General features: G+C 38.4%; 1 protein-coding gene across 3 annotated transcripts in view; it reads left to right on the top strand.

Moving 5' to 3' along the window:
• Positions 1–4,032: 4,032 nt before the first annotated feature.
• Positions 4,033–14,547, top strand: part of MYO3B (myosin IIIB) — a 512,276-nt gene continuing 501,761 nt past the window's right edge. For all 3 annotated transcript variants that reach the window (XM_074399494.1, XM_074399493.1, XM_010352269.3), the window contains exon 1: positions 4,033–4,065. In XM_074399494.1, the coding sequence (XP_074255595.1) occupies positions 4,037–4,065 (29 nt within the window). In that variant the 5' untranslated portion in view covers positions 4,033–4,036. The remainder of the gene's footprint in view (positions 4,066–14,547) is intronic.

The following is a 14,547-nucleotide window of genomic DNA, read 5'->3' as shown; positions in this document are numbered from 1 at the left end:
CCGGCTGCTGCGGACGCCACAGGAAGTCCCTCCCCCACAGGAAGTCCCTCCCCTCTGTGCCGCGGTCCCTCGCAGCCCGACCCCACCCTCAGGCGGGGCCTCCCACTTGCAACTTGGTGTTCCTGACGGGGACTACTAACCAGACGCACTCAGGCCACGCACTCGGCGTCACCCTTTTGGATCCACAATAAACAAGATGGTTCCAGAAGTTTCCACTGAGGACGAGACAGGGTTCTGCAGGAATGGAGGAGGCGGGGTGGGGGCGGTCGTGGTCCTGGCCGAGCGGACGGCAAGGATAACGGCCCAGCCAGAATCGGCTGGCTGTGTTGCAGCGACAGGGGAGCCCAAGGAAGCAGAGGGAAGAGGAGGAAGTCAGAGAGGGAGAAAGCGGCCAGGCCTGAAGGGCCTCGCGGACCATGATGGGAGAAGGTTGGATTCCAGTCTTTGATAAAACTGTCAGAAAGATCCCTCTGATAGCTGTGTGGAGAACAGACTGTTGGGGGCAGGGATAGGAACCGCAGCTGGAGACAGAAATAAGCGATCGTGGTTGTGGTCCAGGTGGGAGACATGGGTGGCTTGGAGCCGGCGATGGGTGGTGAGGCTGCCACTGCCACGTGGTGACTGTGGGTGGTGCCCCGGGCCAGGCCTCGCTGCACCGGAAAGCGGCCCGAGGTCCAGCCCAGCCCCGCTGGCCCAGCCAGGCGCCTTCCAGGGGCCCTGTCAGGAACATACGACCTTTTAGGCTAGCGCTGGCAGGACTTTTTGTCCACAAGAAGTGTCAGTTAATTATCAGGTATTTGTGAAATGATCTGGAACTTGTTAGAGTTAAGAAATCTTGGCAGGGCATGGTGGCTCATGTCCGTAATCCCAGCACTGTGGAAGACCAAGGTAATCCTTGGATCCAGGAAGCCCAGGAGTCTGAGAGCAGCCTGGGTAACATAGTAAGACCCCGTTTCTACAAATAATCAAAAATTAGCTAGTAGGACATCCTGTAGTCCAGGCTACTCCGGAGGCTAAGGTGGGAGAGTCGCTTGAACCCAGGAGGCAGAGGTTGCAGTGAGCCGAGATCGCACCACTGCACTCCAGTCTGCGTGACAGAGCAAAACTCTATTTAAAAAAAAAAAGGAAGTCTTGTAAATTTGAAAATTTTCCTTTTCATTTTTATGTAGCCTTCCATGAGTAAATCATGTCATTTTCCATTTTATTCTATGATATAGGTGGGTAACTTTTCACCCTGGAGTGCAAGATTCCACCACAGAAGAATAGAATTATTTTTCTAAGTAAAAGCAGAGGTTTTATAGAATGTCTTCTACTTATTAACACTTTTTCAGTTATTCATAGCTTTGGTAACGTTTGGTCACTTACACAAAGGAAATCTATTTTTAGGCAGCTAAATGAGACTTTTTCATCTACAGAAGTAGTTTTGCAAAAGTTAGAGGCCAAAGTGACACATGGCTTTATCACCAGGCCCAAAAGATTATGACTGTTATCTGATTGTTCTATAAGCCTTGAAAAAAAATGTTCATCTCATACCCACTTATCTTTCTTCAGCAGCTCAGAGCCGTTCTCCAGGCTGAGTGAGTTGTGCTGGCCTGGCTACCCCTTGAAGTGCAGTTCTGTGGACAGGGTTGACCTTGCTGCCCAAGTAACATTTAGGAACCCTTGCTTCTGGTTCACAGGCAGCATGGTTCACACTGCTGGCCATTCTCTCCACACCCTCACTTGAAGCCTTCTCAGATCTGATTGCCCTCCTCACCACACTTCTCAAGACAAAATTCCAGACCTTTCCTTGACCCTCCTCCTCCTTACCTGCTCAGGGGCGTTTAGCACCTTTATTCGCCAACTTCTTCTTAAAATTCACCATGCCCCATCTGCTCTCTCTGTTTGCTTCCTACCTCCCTGACAGCTCCTCCTCTAGCTCCTTTTCCATCCACCTACACCCTCACAACACCCTTTAAATATAAAGATTGTAAATGATTCTGTCCTTGCCCCTCCCCCCACATACCACTTATGCCTTGTGAACCTGCTGGATTATGAATCTATGTGCCCTCTCTGCATGACCCTCCAACTAGTATTCCCAGCACAAACTCTCTGCTAAGCTCCACTTCTGCTTTCTTGTTACTTAATGGGTATCTTCTCCATTTTCCACTGGAAGAGCCAACCCAGCAGATCCCAAACTGAACTCAGAGTCTCCCCACAGAACCGCATCTCCTCTCGGGTTCCCCAGTTCTGTCACCAGCCTCCTGGTCATCCAGACTCAAAATTTTGCCATCAATTTTGATTCTGCTTTTTATTTTGATTTCTACATCCTGTGTTTCACCCCGCATCTATTGATCTTACTACCATTAATTTTCTCCCAGATATCCCTGTCTTTCTCTTACTAAGATTCTGCCTTAGTCCAAACCCTCATAACTCTGACCCAAATCCACAGAAGCCTGCTTAATTTATTGTGTGCTTGGTATGAACCAGGAGTAGGTCTAAGAAGTTTGCATGTGTTTACATGTTTATTTCAATCAATCTATAAAAAAATCCCATAGAAAAATATTGTCCATATTTTACAGAGGAAATAACAGGCACAGAGAGATTAAATGGGTTGCTTATAGAATAAGGTTTGAATGCTTAGCAGGGTACTCAGGACTCCAAGGTTCAACCCCATGTTTATTTTTTAATATTTAACCAGTGTTTATTGAGCATTTTGCTCTATGTCTCTGACTTAGCGGTGCTTACAAACCCTATGGAGTGAAACAGTAGTAAGTAAACAAATAGATACATAAATAGTATTTATAGCAATAAGTGCCACAGAGAAAGAAACAGGATAATATCAGAAAGAATAATAGGGGAAACTACACAAGGTGGTTTTAGCTCATCTTTTCAGTGTTTCTCAAAGCCGTGGTGGTGGAGCAGTGTGGGAAGCAACCGCTTTAGAATTATTTGGGGGTCCATGATAAAAATACGGATTCCTCTACCCACTATCAAATCGTTAATACGTGTGGGGCTTAATAGGTACCTTAGCACACGTTTACCTATGTAATGAGCCTGTATATCCTGCACATGCATCTTGGAACTTAAAATTTAAATTAAATTTTAAAAAAAGAAAAGAGTGCATAATCAGTGGAACCATAAAGGAAAGGTCACTTCTAGTCGGAAAATTAGGAAAGGCCTCCTAGAAGACATTTGAGCTATACTAACAGTATCCAGATGGTTCCTCACAAACCAACTATCTCGATACTGCTAGATAGGCCTAGATAGTATCCAGATAGTTGGTTTGTGAGGAAGCCAGTTCCTAGTCCTACGTCTTTACCATTGCTGTGGTTTGAATGTCCCCTCCAAAGATCATGTTGAAATTTAATCACCGTTGTGATAAGAAATGGGACCTTTGAGAGGTGACTAGATCGTGAGGGCTCTGCCCTTGAGAATGGATTAATGCCGTTACTGTGGGAGAGAGCTCCTAGTAAAAGGATAAGTTCAGTCTCTTTTTTCTGTCTCTTGAGCTCTCATTCTGTTGCCCTGTCTCACTGTGTGAGACCTTCCACCATGTTATGCAGCAAGAAGGCCCTCGCAAGATATGGCCTCTTGATCTTGGACCTCCCAGCCTCTAGAACCATGAGCCAAATAAATTTCTATTGTTTATAAATGATGCAGTCTGTGGTATTGTGTTATAGCAGCAGAAAATGGACTAACACAACCATTATGTACTTGCTTATGTGTTGGGTTTGGAATTCTTCTCTAATTTGTTCCTGCTTGTATAGTATGTATTTTTTTTTTATTCTGTGTATCTCTGGGTGTTTATTATATTTACTATTTGTACAGATTTCCTCTGAAATTTCACAGTTCAGGGTTCTGGTTTCTTCTTTCTAAAAATCTGTTCTCTAGATTTGAAATCATTCTTCTTTCTATCAAAAAATACTCTGAATAGCATACTCAACAATGGAAATCTTCATCATGAATTTTCTAATGAGTCTAAAATGTTGCTTGGCAAGTTTCTATTTAAATCATGCTCGCTAGGCTTGACTAACTGCAGACATTCACAGGGTACATGCTGCAGAGTGCTTTACTTTCAACAAGGTAAGGCTGTACCTCCATTAGGTACTAATTCAGGGTATTCAACAGGGGATCAGACTAAGCCCACTGGGGTTGTTAAGGAACTAAAACAAGCTCGGGAGAAAAATCAGCTCATGAAAAGAGGGGGTGCTTAGAAGAATGTGGTAGGAAGTTTCATGGAATACAAGGACAGGCAACAACACTTAGAAGGCCTCAGAGGGCCAAGATGTAGAATTCATAGTGATCCCACTTACTAATCCTCTTTGTCTCACTCTCTCAAACATGGTCCTTTTAGTTTTTTGCTTCTCTGTTTTCCTTTTCTTCTCAGGATGAGCCTCTACTGTTTCATATGGTTTCTGCTCTCCTGTGACTTCAGCACACATCTGGGTCATAATTGTCTCCTCTGTAGAGGTCTCGTATATTTTTTTAAAAAGATTTATTTTAAAAATAGAATAACATATGCACTAGCAAAAACCATGACTAAAAATTTTAATAATTTTAAAAAGCATATTAATTTCTGTTTCCAAACTCTCTGATTTTTAGTACCTCTTCCTAAAGTTTAAGAGTTTCCTGTGGAGCCTTCTGGAAAAATATATATGTGGATATACACATACATAGAGTGATACATGCACACAAATATATACATAAAATGACTAGAAATGCAAATATTCTTTTTATTTACACAAAAGTTGTCATCCCTGTACACTCTTCAACACTTTAAAAACAGATCTTAATTGTATATTTGGCATTCTTTCCACATTAGTTGGTGCAAAATTTACCTTTTTTTTTTTTTTTTTTTTTTTTTTTTTTTTTTTTTTTAGTGGTTATGTATGGCTCAGTTGTATTTAATTTTATGTGACTGTTATGATTTATTAGATAATCTCTCATATGATGGGCTTCTAGGTTATATCTGGTTTTCTATGGGAAATAATGCTAAACTGAACAGTCTTGTATGTCTATCTACTACAAGTTTAATAGAGTTTTAACCCTTACATTTGTTTAATGATTAAAGTTAATGTTTATATGTGGTGTAAGGATGAAAAATCTTTTCTTTTTGCATATTGCTCTACATTTATTACAGCACTGTTGAAAAGCTTTACTTTCTAGTATGTAGAAATACAATTGAATATAAAATACTGACCTTGTATCCTGTAATTTTGATAAACTCACTAATTCTTGTAATGTTTTTATAAATTCCATCAGATTTTTAAATAGATAATCACGTCATCTGCAAATTAAGCCCATTTTACTTCTTCCTCTCTAATATGGACTTTCAAATTTCCTTTTTCTTGCCCTATTATTCTGGCTTCACCACAGTATTCAATATAAGTGATAAGAGCAGACATCCTTGCCTTGTTTCTCATCTTAAGATGAAAGCATTTAGTTTTTCACCATTAAGTGTGGTGCTAACTCTAGGTTTTTCCTAGATCCCTGTATCAGATGAAGAAGTTCCTTTCACTTTCTAGTCTGTTGAAAGGATTTTTTTGTTGTTTGTTTTTAAATTTTGAATATATGTTGAATTTTTTTCCAAATGCCTTTTCCGCATAGATTGAGATGAACAAATGATTTTTCTTTTATGATGTGTTAATATGAATCTAAGTGTGCTTTTTTGATTATATATGTGAACTAAATGCCTATCAGTAGAATTACAGAGACAAAGGTTATGGGTATTTGGTAGATTTTGACTAATTCCTCAAAAACATTGTTTATGCTTTCACTCATGTTGTCTCAGAGTACTTATTTCTCCAGACGCTTCTTAACACTATTATGAAACTTAAAAATCTTGACGGTATGATAGGAGGCAAATGGTATTTCATTATTTTGATTTGTACTTTAAAATTTGTTAGTGAGATTTAGCATCTTTTTTATCACACATTTGAATTTTTTTCTGTTGGGTTGTTTCTTTTCTTATTGTATATACTCTTGATATAATGAGAAAGTTAGCTCCTGATGCAAACCTTCTTTTCTAGTTATTTTTTGGAAAAATATTAGTACTTAAAACAATTCTTTTGGTTGTAGAGAAGTTTTTTACTTGTATGTAATTATGTTTACCAATTTTTTTTCTTATGGATTTTAAGTTTTCTATTCTATTTGAAAATATTTCTTGCCTACACCAAGACTATAATGTATTTACCTATTTTTTTTTTTTAAATTTTGAGCCACCGTACTCTATTTTGGAGAAAGAAATGAGGTAACAATCTGGCTTAACTTTTTTTTCTAAACAGCCAGCAAGTTAAGCCAGCATTACTTATTGAACAGTATTATTTAGTCCATCTTTTGCCTTTTTATTTGAAATGTGATTTTTATCATAAACTCTATTGCTTTGTGTATTCGAGTCTACTTTTGAGTTCTGTCCTTACTATCTGACTACTTACAGCTACCTCTGTGCTATAATGTTTTAATTACTGTAGCAGTACAACATGTTTTAGTGTCTGGTCAGATTATGTTCTCAATTATTCTTTTAAAAATTTTCACGTTTTCATGTGTTTAATTTTCTTTTTCTCTTTTATTTCTTATTTCTTTTTTTTTGAGACCGAATCTCACTCTGTTGCCCAGGCTGGAGTGCAGTGGCATGATCTTGGCTCACTGCAACCTCTGCCTCCCAGGTTCAAGTTATTCTCCTGCCTCAGTCTCCTGAGTAGCTGGGATTACAGGCCTCTGCCACCACGCCCAGCTAGGTTTTCTGTTTTTAGTAGAGATGAAGTTTCACTCTGTTGGCCAGATGGTCAAAATCCTGACCTCAAGTGGTCCCTCTGCCTTGGCCTCCCGAAGTGCTGAAATTACAGGTGTGAGCCACTGTACCCGGCCCTCATGTGTTTAATTTTCTAATGAAGTTTAATATCATTTTGTCAAATTGTTTAAAAGAGCTTATAATGGTCAGATGTGGTGGCTCACTCCTGTAATCCTAGCACTTTGGGAGGCCGAGGCAGGTGGATTGCCTGAGCTCAGGAGTTCGAGACCAGCCTGAGTAACATGATGAAACCTGTCTCTACTAAAATACAAAAAAATTAGCTGGACATGGTGGCATGCACCTGTAATCCCAGTTACTTAAGAGGCTAAGGCAGGAGAATTGCTTGAACCTGGTAGGCGGAGGATGCAGTGAGCCGAGATCATGCCATTGCACTCCAGCCTGGGCAACAGAGTGAGACTCGGTCTCAAAAAAAACAAAAAAAACAAACAAAAACAACATTTACTTTCAGTCTAAATTTAGGAAGAATGGACATCTTCACAGTAAAGTTTCCTGTCCAAGAATATGGTATGTGGTTTTCCATTTTTTAAGTCTCTTTTCATTTAATTCATTAACTTAAGATTTTACTTTTATATATTCTGCTCTGTTCTCATTAGATTTAGCTTTGGGCGTTTTACTCCCTTTAATTCCTATTAAAGTGGTATTTTCTTTCTGGCTGATTACTTTTTACATATAGAAAAATATATTTTGAAATGGTTTGGTTTCTTTTACTCAGCTCATCAATGAATTAACTTAATAATTTTTTGTTGTTAAACTTTGATTTTCCTAGAATCAATTGTTCCGCTATTTATTTTCACCATCTTAATAGTGTTTCCTATTCTTTTTTTGTCTAATTGCAGTGGCTAATACTTCAAAAACAATGCAAAATTATATAGTGATTGTAAGAGATACTTGTCTGTTTTAAATTTTATTAGCAATGGTTGTAGAAATCCACTGTTAACTAAGATGTTGATGTTTGGTTTGAGAGATATGTTTCTGTGCTATTTAAATGCTAGAAAGGAATTAACCCGTTTGAATTTTTCTAATGGTTTGAAAATTAAAACAGATATTGAAACTTACCACATTTATTTTGGATATCTATTTTTAATGTTGTTTTATACTTTGATGTATTAATGGGAAAATCAGGGTAACATATTCCCTAATGTTGCAATATCTTTGCTAAATTCTATTGGCTGATTTTTTTCTATGGTTTTATGTTTGTTTTTGATTTTTAGTTTTTGTGGGTACATAGTAGGTATATATATTTATGGGGTACATGAGATTTTGATACAGGTATATGAAATTTTGAAGCAAATTTTGATATTATAATGCAAAATAATCACATCAGGGTAGATGGGGTATCCATCACCTCAAGTATTTATCATTTTTTTTTATTGCAAACAATCTAATTATACTCTTTTAGTTATTTTTAAATATACAATAAATTATTTGATTGTAGTCATCCTGTTGTGCTATGAAATACCAGATCATATTCATTTTATTTTTTTGTATCCATTAACCATCCCTACTCCTCACCATCACTACCCTTCCCAGTCTCTGGTAACTTTCCTTCTACTCTGTCACCATGAGTTCAATTGTTTTAATTTTAGCTTTCACAAATAAATGAGAATATGAAAAGTTTGTCTTTGAGTCTGGTGGTTCTATCCATTTTGTTGCAAATGACAGGATCTCATTCATTTTATGGCTGAATAATATTCCATTGTGTATATGAACCAGATTTTCTTTATCCATTCATCTGTTGATGGACTCTTAGGTTACTTCCACATCTTGGGTGTTGTGAATAGTGCTACAATAAACATGGGAGTGCAGATAGTTCTTCAGTATACTGATAGCCTTTCCTTTGGCATATACCTAGCAGTGGGATTACTGAAACATATGGTAGTTTTATTTTTAGTTTTTTTTGAGGAACTTCCATACTGTTCTCCATTGTGATTGTGCTAATTTATATTCCTTTATGTTCCTTCTATTCTCAGTTATTTGAGGATTTTTATCATGAAGGGATGTTGAATTTTATCAAATGCTTTTTCAGCATGAATTGAAATGATCATATGATTTTTGTCTTTCATTCTGTTTATATGATATATCACATTGATTGATTTGCATATGTTGAACCATCCTTGCATTTCTGGGATAAATCCCACTTGGTCAGGATGAATAATTTTTTTAATGTATTGTTGAATTTGGTTTGCTAGTATTTTGTTGAGGAGTTTTGCTTCTATGTTAATCAGGAATATTAGCCTGTAGTTGTCCTTTTTTGATGTATCTTTGTCAGGTTTTGGTATCAGGGTAATACTGGTCTCATAAAATGAGTTTGGAAGTGTTCCTTACTCCTCTGTTTTTCAGAATAGCTTGAGCAGGATTGGTGTTAGTTCTTTGAATATTTGGTAAAAATCAGCAGTGAAGCCGTCAGGTTCCAGGATTTTCTTTGTTGGGAGACTTTTTATGACTTTGATCTCATTACCTGTTATTTGTCTATTTAGGTTTTGGATTTCTTCATGGTTCTATCTTACAGGTCATATATGCCTGGGAACTTAGCCATTTCCTCTAGATTTTTCCAATTTGTTGAGACATAGTTACTCATAGTAGCCACTAATGGTCATTTGGATTTCTTTGGTGTCAGTTGTAATGTCTCCTTTTCATCTCTGATTTTACTTCTTTGATTCCTCTTCTTCTTCTTTTTTTTTTTCTTTTGAGTCTGGCTAAAGATTTGTCAATTTTATTTATCTTTTCAAAAAACAAACTTTTTGTTTTCTTGACTTTTTATTTTTTTATTTCAATTTTCTTTCTTTCTGCTCTGATCTTTATATTTCTTTTCTTCTAGTAATTTTGGTTTTGGTTTGCTCTTACTTTTTTAGTTCTGTTTTTTTGTTTTTGTTTTTTTTTTTTTTCCTTCGGAGATGGTGTCTTTATCTGTCTCTCAGCCTGTAGTGCAGTGGTACAGTCTTGGCCCACTGCAACCTCTGCCTCCCAGATTCAAGTGATTCTCCTCCCTCAGCCTCCCAAATGGCTGGGATTACAGGTGTATGACACCACACCTGGCTAATTTTTGTATTTTAATAGAGATGGGGTTTCAACATGTTGGTCTGGCTGGTCTCAAACTCTAGACCTCAAACTATCTGCCTGCTTCAACCTCCCAAAGTTCTGATATTACAGGTGTGAGCCACTGTCCCCAGCCACTTTTCTAGTTCGTTAAGATACATCATTAAGTTGTTTAGTTGAAGTTTTACTCCTTTTTTATGTAGGCACTTTAGTTGAAGTTTTACTACCTTTTTTGATGTAGCTGTAACTTTTCCTCTTAATACTGCTTTCACAGTATCCCATAGGTTTTGGTATCTAGTGTTTCTGTCATCATTTGTTACAATAAATTAAGTTTCCTTCTTAATTTCTTCATTGGCCCACTGGTCATTCAGGAACATATTGTTTAATTTCCCTGTGTTTATACAGTTTTAAAAATTCCTGTTGTTAATGATTTCTAGTTTTAATTTATCATGGTTGGAGAAAGTGCTTGAAATAATTTTAATTCTTTTGAATTTTTAAAGACTGATTTGGTGGCCTAACATATGATTTACCCTTGGGAATGATCCACATGCTGGGGAAAATGTGTATTCTGTAGTCATTGTATGAAATGTTCTGTAACTGTCTATTAGGCTTATTTGGTGCAGATAAAGTGCAATGTTTCTTTGTTGGTTTTCTGTCTGGATGATCTGTTCAATGCTTAAAGTGAAGCATTGAAATCTCTAGCTATTAATTTACTAGAGCCTCTCTTTCTCTTTAGCTTTAATATTTGTTTTACATATCAGAGTGCTTCAATGTCAGGTGCATATATTTACATTTGTTATACCCTTTTCCTGAATTAACCCCTTTGACATTATATAATGACCTTCTTTGTCTCTTCATAGTTTTTGTCTTAAAGTCTATTTTGTCTAGTGTAAGTACAACTACTCCTGGTCTTTTCTGGCTTCCATTTGCATGGAATATCTTTTTTCCCATTAAAATAGGAGCTAAAAGTAGTTTATTTTCAGTCTCTGTATGCCTTGGTAAGTGAAGTAGGTTTCTTGCAGGCACAGATCATTGGGTTATTTTAAAAAATCTATTCAGCCACTCTGTCTTTTGATTGGAGAGTTTAGTTCATTTATATTCAATATCATTATTGATAAGGACTTAATCCTGCCATTTTGTCCTTTGTTGTATTTTTTTATTTTTTTGTGGTTATCTCTTTCTTTCCTTTTTTTCTTCTCTTAGTGGAGGTGATTTTCTCTGGTGGTATGCTTTGATTACTTGCTTTTTATTTTTTGTGCATCTGTTATGTTTTTTGATTTGTGATTACCATGAGGCTTGCCAATAATATAATATAATCCATTATTTTATTAATAAACTGATAACAGTGATCTCAAAAGCAAACAGGCAAAGAGAAATTAATGAAAACTCTACACTTTATCTCCATGCTTTTTTTGTTGTTTCTATGTATATCTTATTGTACTATCTATGTCTTGAAAAGTTTGTAGTTTTAATTTTTGATCCATTCATCTTTTAGTCTTTCTACATAAGATATGAGTAGTTTATACATCACAATTACAGTGTAGTAATATTCTGTTTTTCTGTGTGCTTACTATTATCAGTGAGTTTTATACCTTCAGATAATTTTTTCTTGCTTATTGATATCTTTTTTTTTCAGACCGAAGAGCTCCCTTTAGCATTTCTTATAGGTCATTTCTGGTGCTGACCAATTCCTTCAGCTTTGTCTAGGAAATTCTTCATTTTTCCTTCCTGTTTGAAGGATATTTTCGATGGATATACTATTCTAGGATGAAAGTTTTTTTCCCTTCAGCATTTTAAATAATGCCATGTCACGCTCTTCTTTTCAGTAAGGTTTCTACTGAGGAGTCTGCTGTCAGATGTACTGGAGCTCCTTTGTATGTTATTTGTTTCATTTCTCCTGCTACTTGTAGGATCCTTCTTTATTTTTCACCTTTTGCAGTTTGATTCTAAATGTCTTGAGGTGGTTTCCTTTGGGTTAAATCTGCTTGGTGTTCTATAGTATTCTTGTACTTGAATATTGATATCTTCCTCTCGGTTTAGGAAGTTCTCTCTTACTATCCCTTTGAATAAGCTTTCTACCGCATCTCTCTTTCTACCTTCTCTTTAAGGCCAATAACTCTTAGAATTGCCCTTTTGAGGCTGCTTTTTAGATCTTACAGGTGTGCTGTCTTGTTTTTTGGTTTGCATTCATTTTTCTTTTGTCTACTCTAACTTTTCAAATAGCCTGTCTTCAAGCTCACTAATTCTTTCTTCTGCTTGATCAATTCTGCTTTTAAGAGACTCTGATGAATTCTTTAGTATGTCAATTGAATTTTTCCGTACCAGAATGTCTGCTTGACTGTTTTAAATTATTTCAATCTCCATTAAATTTATCTGATAGGATTCTGAATTCCTTCTTTGTATTATCTTGAATTTTGTTGAATTTCCTCAATACAGCTATTTTGAATTCTCTGTCTGAAAGGTCACATATCTCTCTGTCTCCCCAGGATTGTCCCTGGTACATTATTTAGTTTGTTTGGTTAGGTTATATTTTCCTGGATGGTCTTGATATTTATGGATGTTTGTTGATGGCTAGGTATTAAAGAATTAGGTATTTATTGTAGTCTTCACAGTCTGGGCTTGTTTGTATTTGTCCTTTTTGGGAAGGATTTCCAGGTATTCAAAGGGACTTGGATGTTGTGATCTAAGTTTTTGGTCACAACAGCCATATCTTCATCAGAGGACACTTTAAGCCCTGTAACACTGTGGTTCTTGCAGACTTATACAGGTACCACCTTGGTGGTCTTAGATAAGATCTGGAAGAATTCTCTGGATTGCTAGGTACAGATTTTTGTTCTCTCTCCTTACTTTCTCCCAAACAGAGTCTGTCTGTCTGTCTGTCTGTCTCTCTCCCCCCACTTCCCCCCCAACTCTATCTTGTGAGCTGCCTAGAGCTGGGAGAGGAGTGACACAAGTGCCCCTATGGCTACCACCACTGGACTATGCAGAGTCAACCTAAAGCCAGCATAGTTCTGGGTCTTACCCAAGGCCCACAGTAACCACTGCCTGGCTACTGCCTACATTCAGTCAAGGCCCTAGGGCTTTACAGTCAGCAGGTGAAGCCGGCCAGGCTTGTGTTCTCCCCTTTAGGGCAGCAACTTCCCCCTGGTCCTGTGTGGGCTCAGTGATGCCGTCTGGAAGCCAGAGCCTGAGTCAGAAACCTTAGGGATGTACCTGGTGCTCTATTATACTGAGGCTGAGCTGGCACCCAAGCCACAAGACAAAGTCCTTCCCACTCTATAAAAAGGGAGGGCCCTTTTTATACAGCAAGAACTACCTGGCTAAAGCCAATGTTCATTCAAGGCCCAAATGCTCTTCAGTCAGCTTACGATGAATGCTGCCAGGCCTGGGACTCTCCCTTCAGGATAGTAAGCTCCCCTCAGGCCCAGGACAGGTCCAGAAATGCCATCCAAGAGCCAAAGCCTAGAACTGAGGATGCCAAGATCCCTTTTGCTGCTCTACCATACTGGGGCTAAGCTGCTGCCTAAGCTGCAAGACAAAGTCTCCTTTACTCTTTTCTCTCCTTTTCTTAAGCAGAAGGAGTCCCTCTCCATTGCCACCACAGTTAGGAACGTTCTCGGTCACACCTGAGGCCAGCATGTCTTTGAATCTTACCCAAGGCCTGGTGCAGATACTGCCTGGGGACCACTGCTGAATATTCAGGGCCAACGTGCTCTTTAATAAGCAAGTGATGAATCCTGTCAGGACTGGGTCCTTCCCTTTAAGGCAGCAGGTTTCCTTTTGGCCCAGGGTGTGTCTAGAAGTGTCATAGAGGAGATAGGGCCTCAGGACTCTTCCTGGTGCCCTATCCTACTGTGGCTGAGCTGGTGTCCAAGTTGTAAGATAAAGTCCTTTTTCCTCTTCCCTCTCCTGTCCTCAAGCAGAAGGAAAGAGTCTCTTGTGGAGCTAAGAGCTGCACTGCCTGGGCTTGGAAGAGGGGTGGCACACTCTCTTGGCCCTGGCTGATGTGTTACTAGGTTGAATACTCTCCAAGGCCACTGGCTTTGAGCTCAACACAGCATCAGGACTTACCCAGGAATTGCAGACTTTGTGGCCTAGACTGCCTTTCAGATTGCTTAGAACCCCAGAGCACTTTAGTTCATGGTGGTGAGGCTTGCCAGAACTCAAGTTCCTATCACTGGGAGGTGCAATTTCCCCCCCTCCCCCGGCTAGGTTGTTCTAAATGCTCCCTCCGTGGGTGCTGGCTGAGTTCTGCCTGGTGTTACTTTCCACTATGACAGGGCAGCACTGAGTTCCAATGAAAATTTCCCTAATCACTGTGCTTTCCCTCTCTCAAGTGCACAGATTCTCTCTCCGGGCCACATGGCTGCTGCTGGGAGAAGGGAGGAAAGGTGGCATCAGCAATTCAAGATTGTCTTTCCTACCCTCTTCAGTGCCTCTTTTAAAAACCTGGTATTGTGATCACTCACCTGATTTTAGGTTCTTATGAAGGTGCTTTTTTGTGTGGATAGTCTTTCAGTTTGGTGTTCCTGTAGGGCACTCTCTGTGGAAGCTTCTATTTGATCATTTTGCTCTGCCTCTAACCCAAGATTCTCCTATTGACTGATTTTTAATTTAGCATTTTTATACTAGCATTCTTAAGTGAGGTGGATTGTAGTTTTCTTTTTCTATGCTACTTTTATCCTGTTTGGTAGGAATATTTTGTTACTTTAAGTGAT

This window comes from Saimiri boliviensis, chromosome 5, assembly GCF_048565385.1.
Source record: "Saimiri boliviensis isolate mSaiBol1 chromosome 5, mSaiBol1.pri, whole genome shotgun sequence".
In the NCBI taxonomy this organism is placed as follows: domain Eukaryota; kingdom Metazoa; phylum Chordata; class Mammalia; order Primates; family Cebidae; genus Saimiri; species Saimiri boliviensis.
Note: the sequence above shows the minus strand (reverse complement) of the source record. Positions and strands in the feature narration are given on the sequence as shown.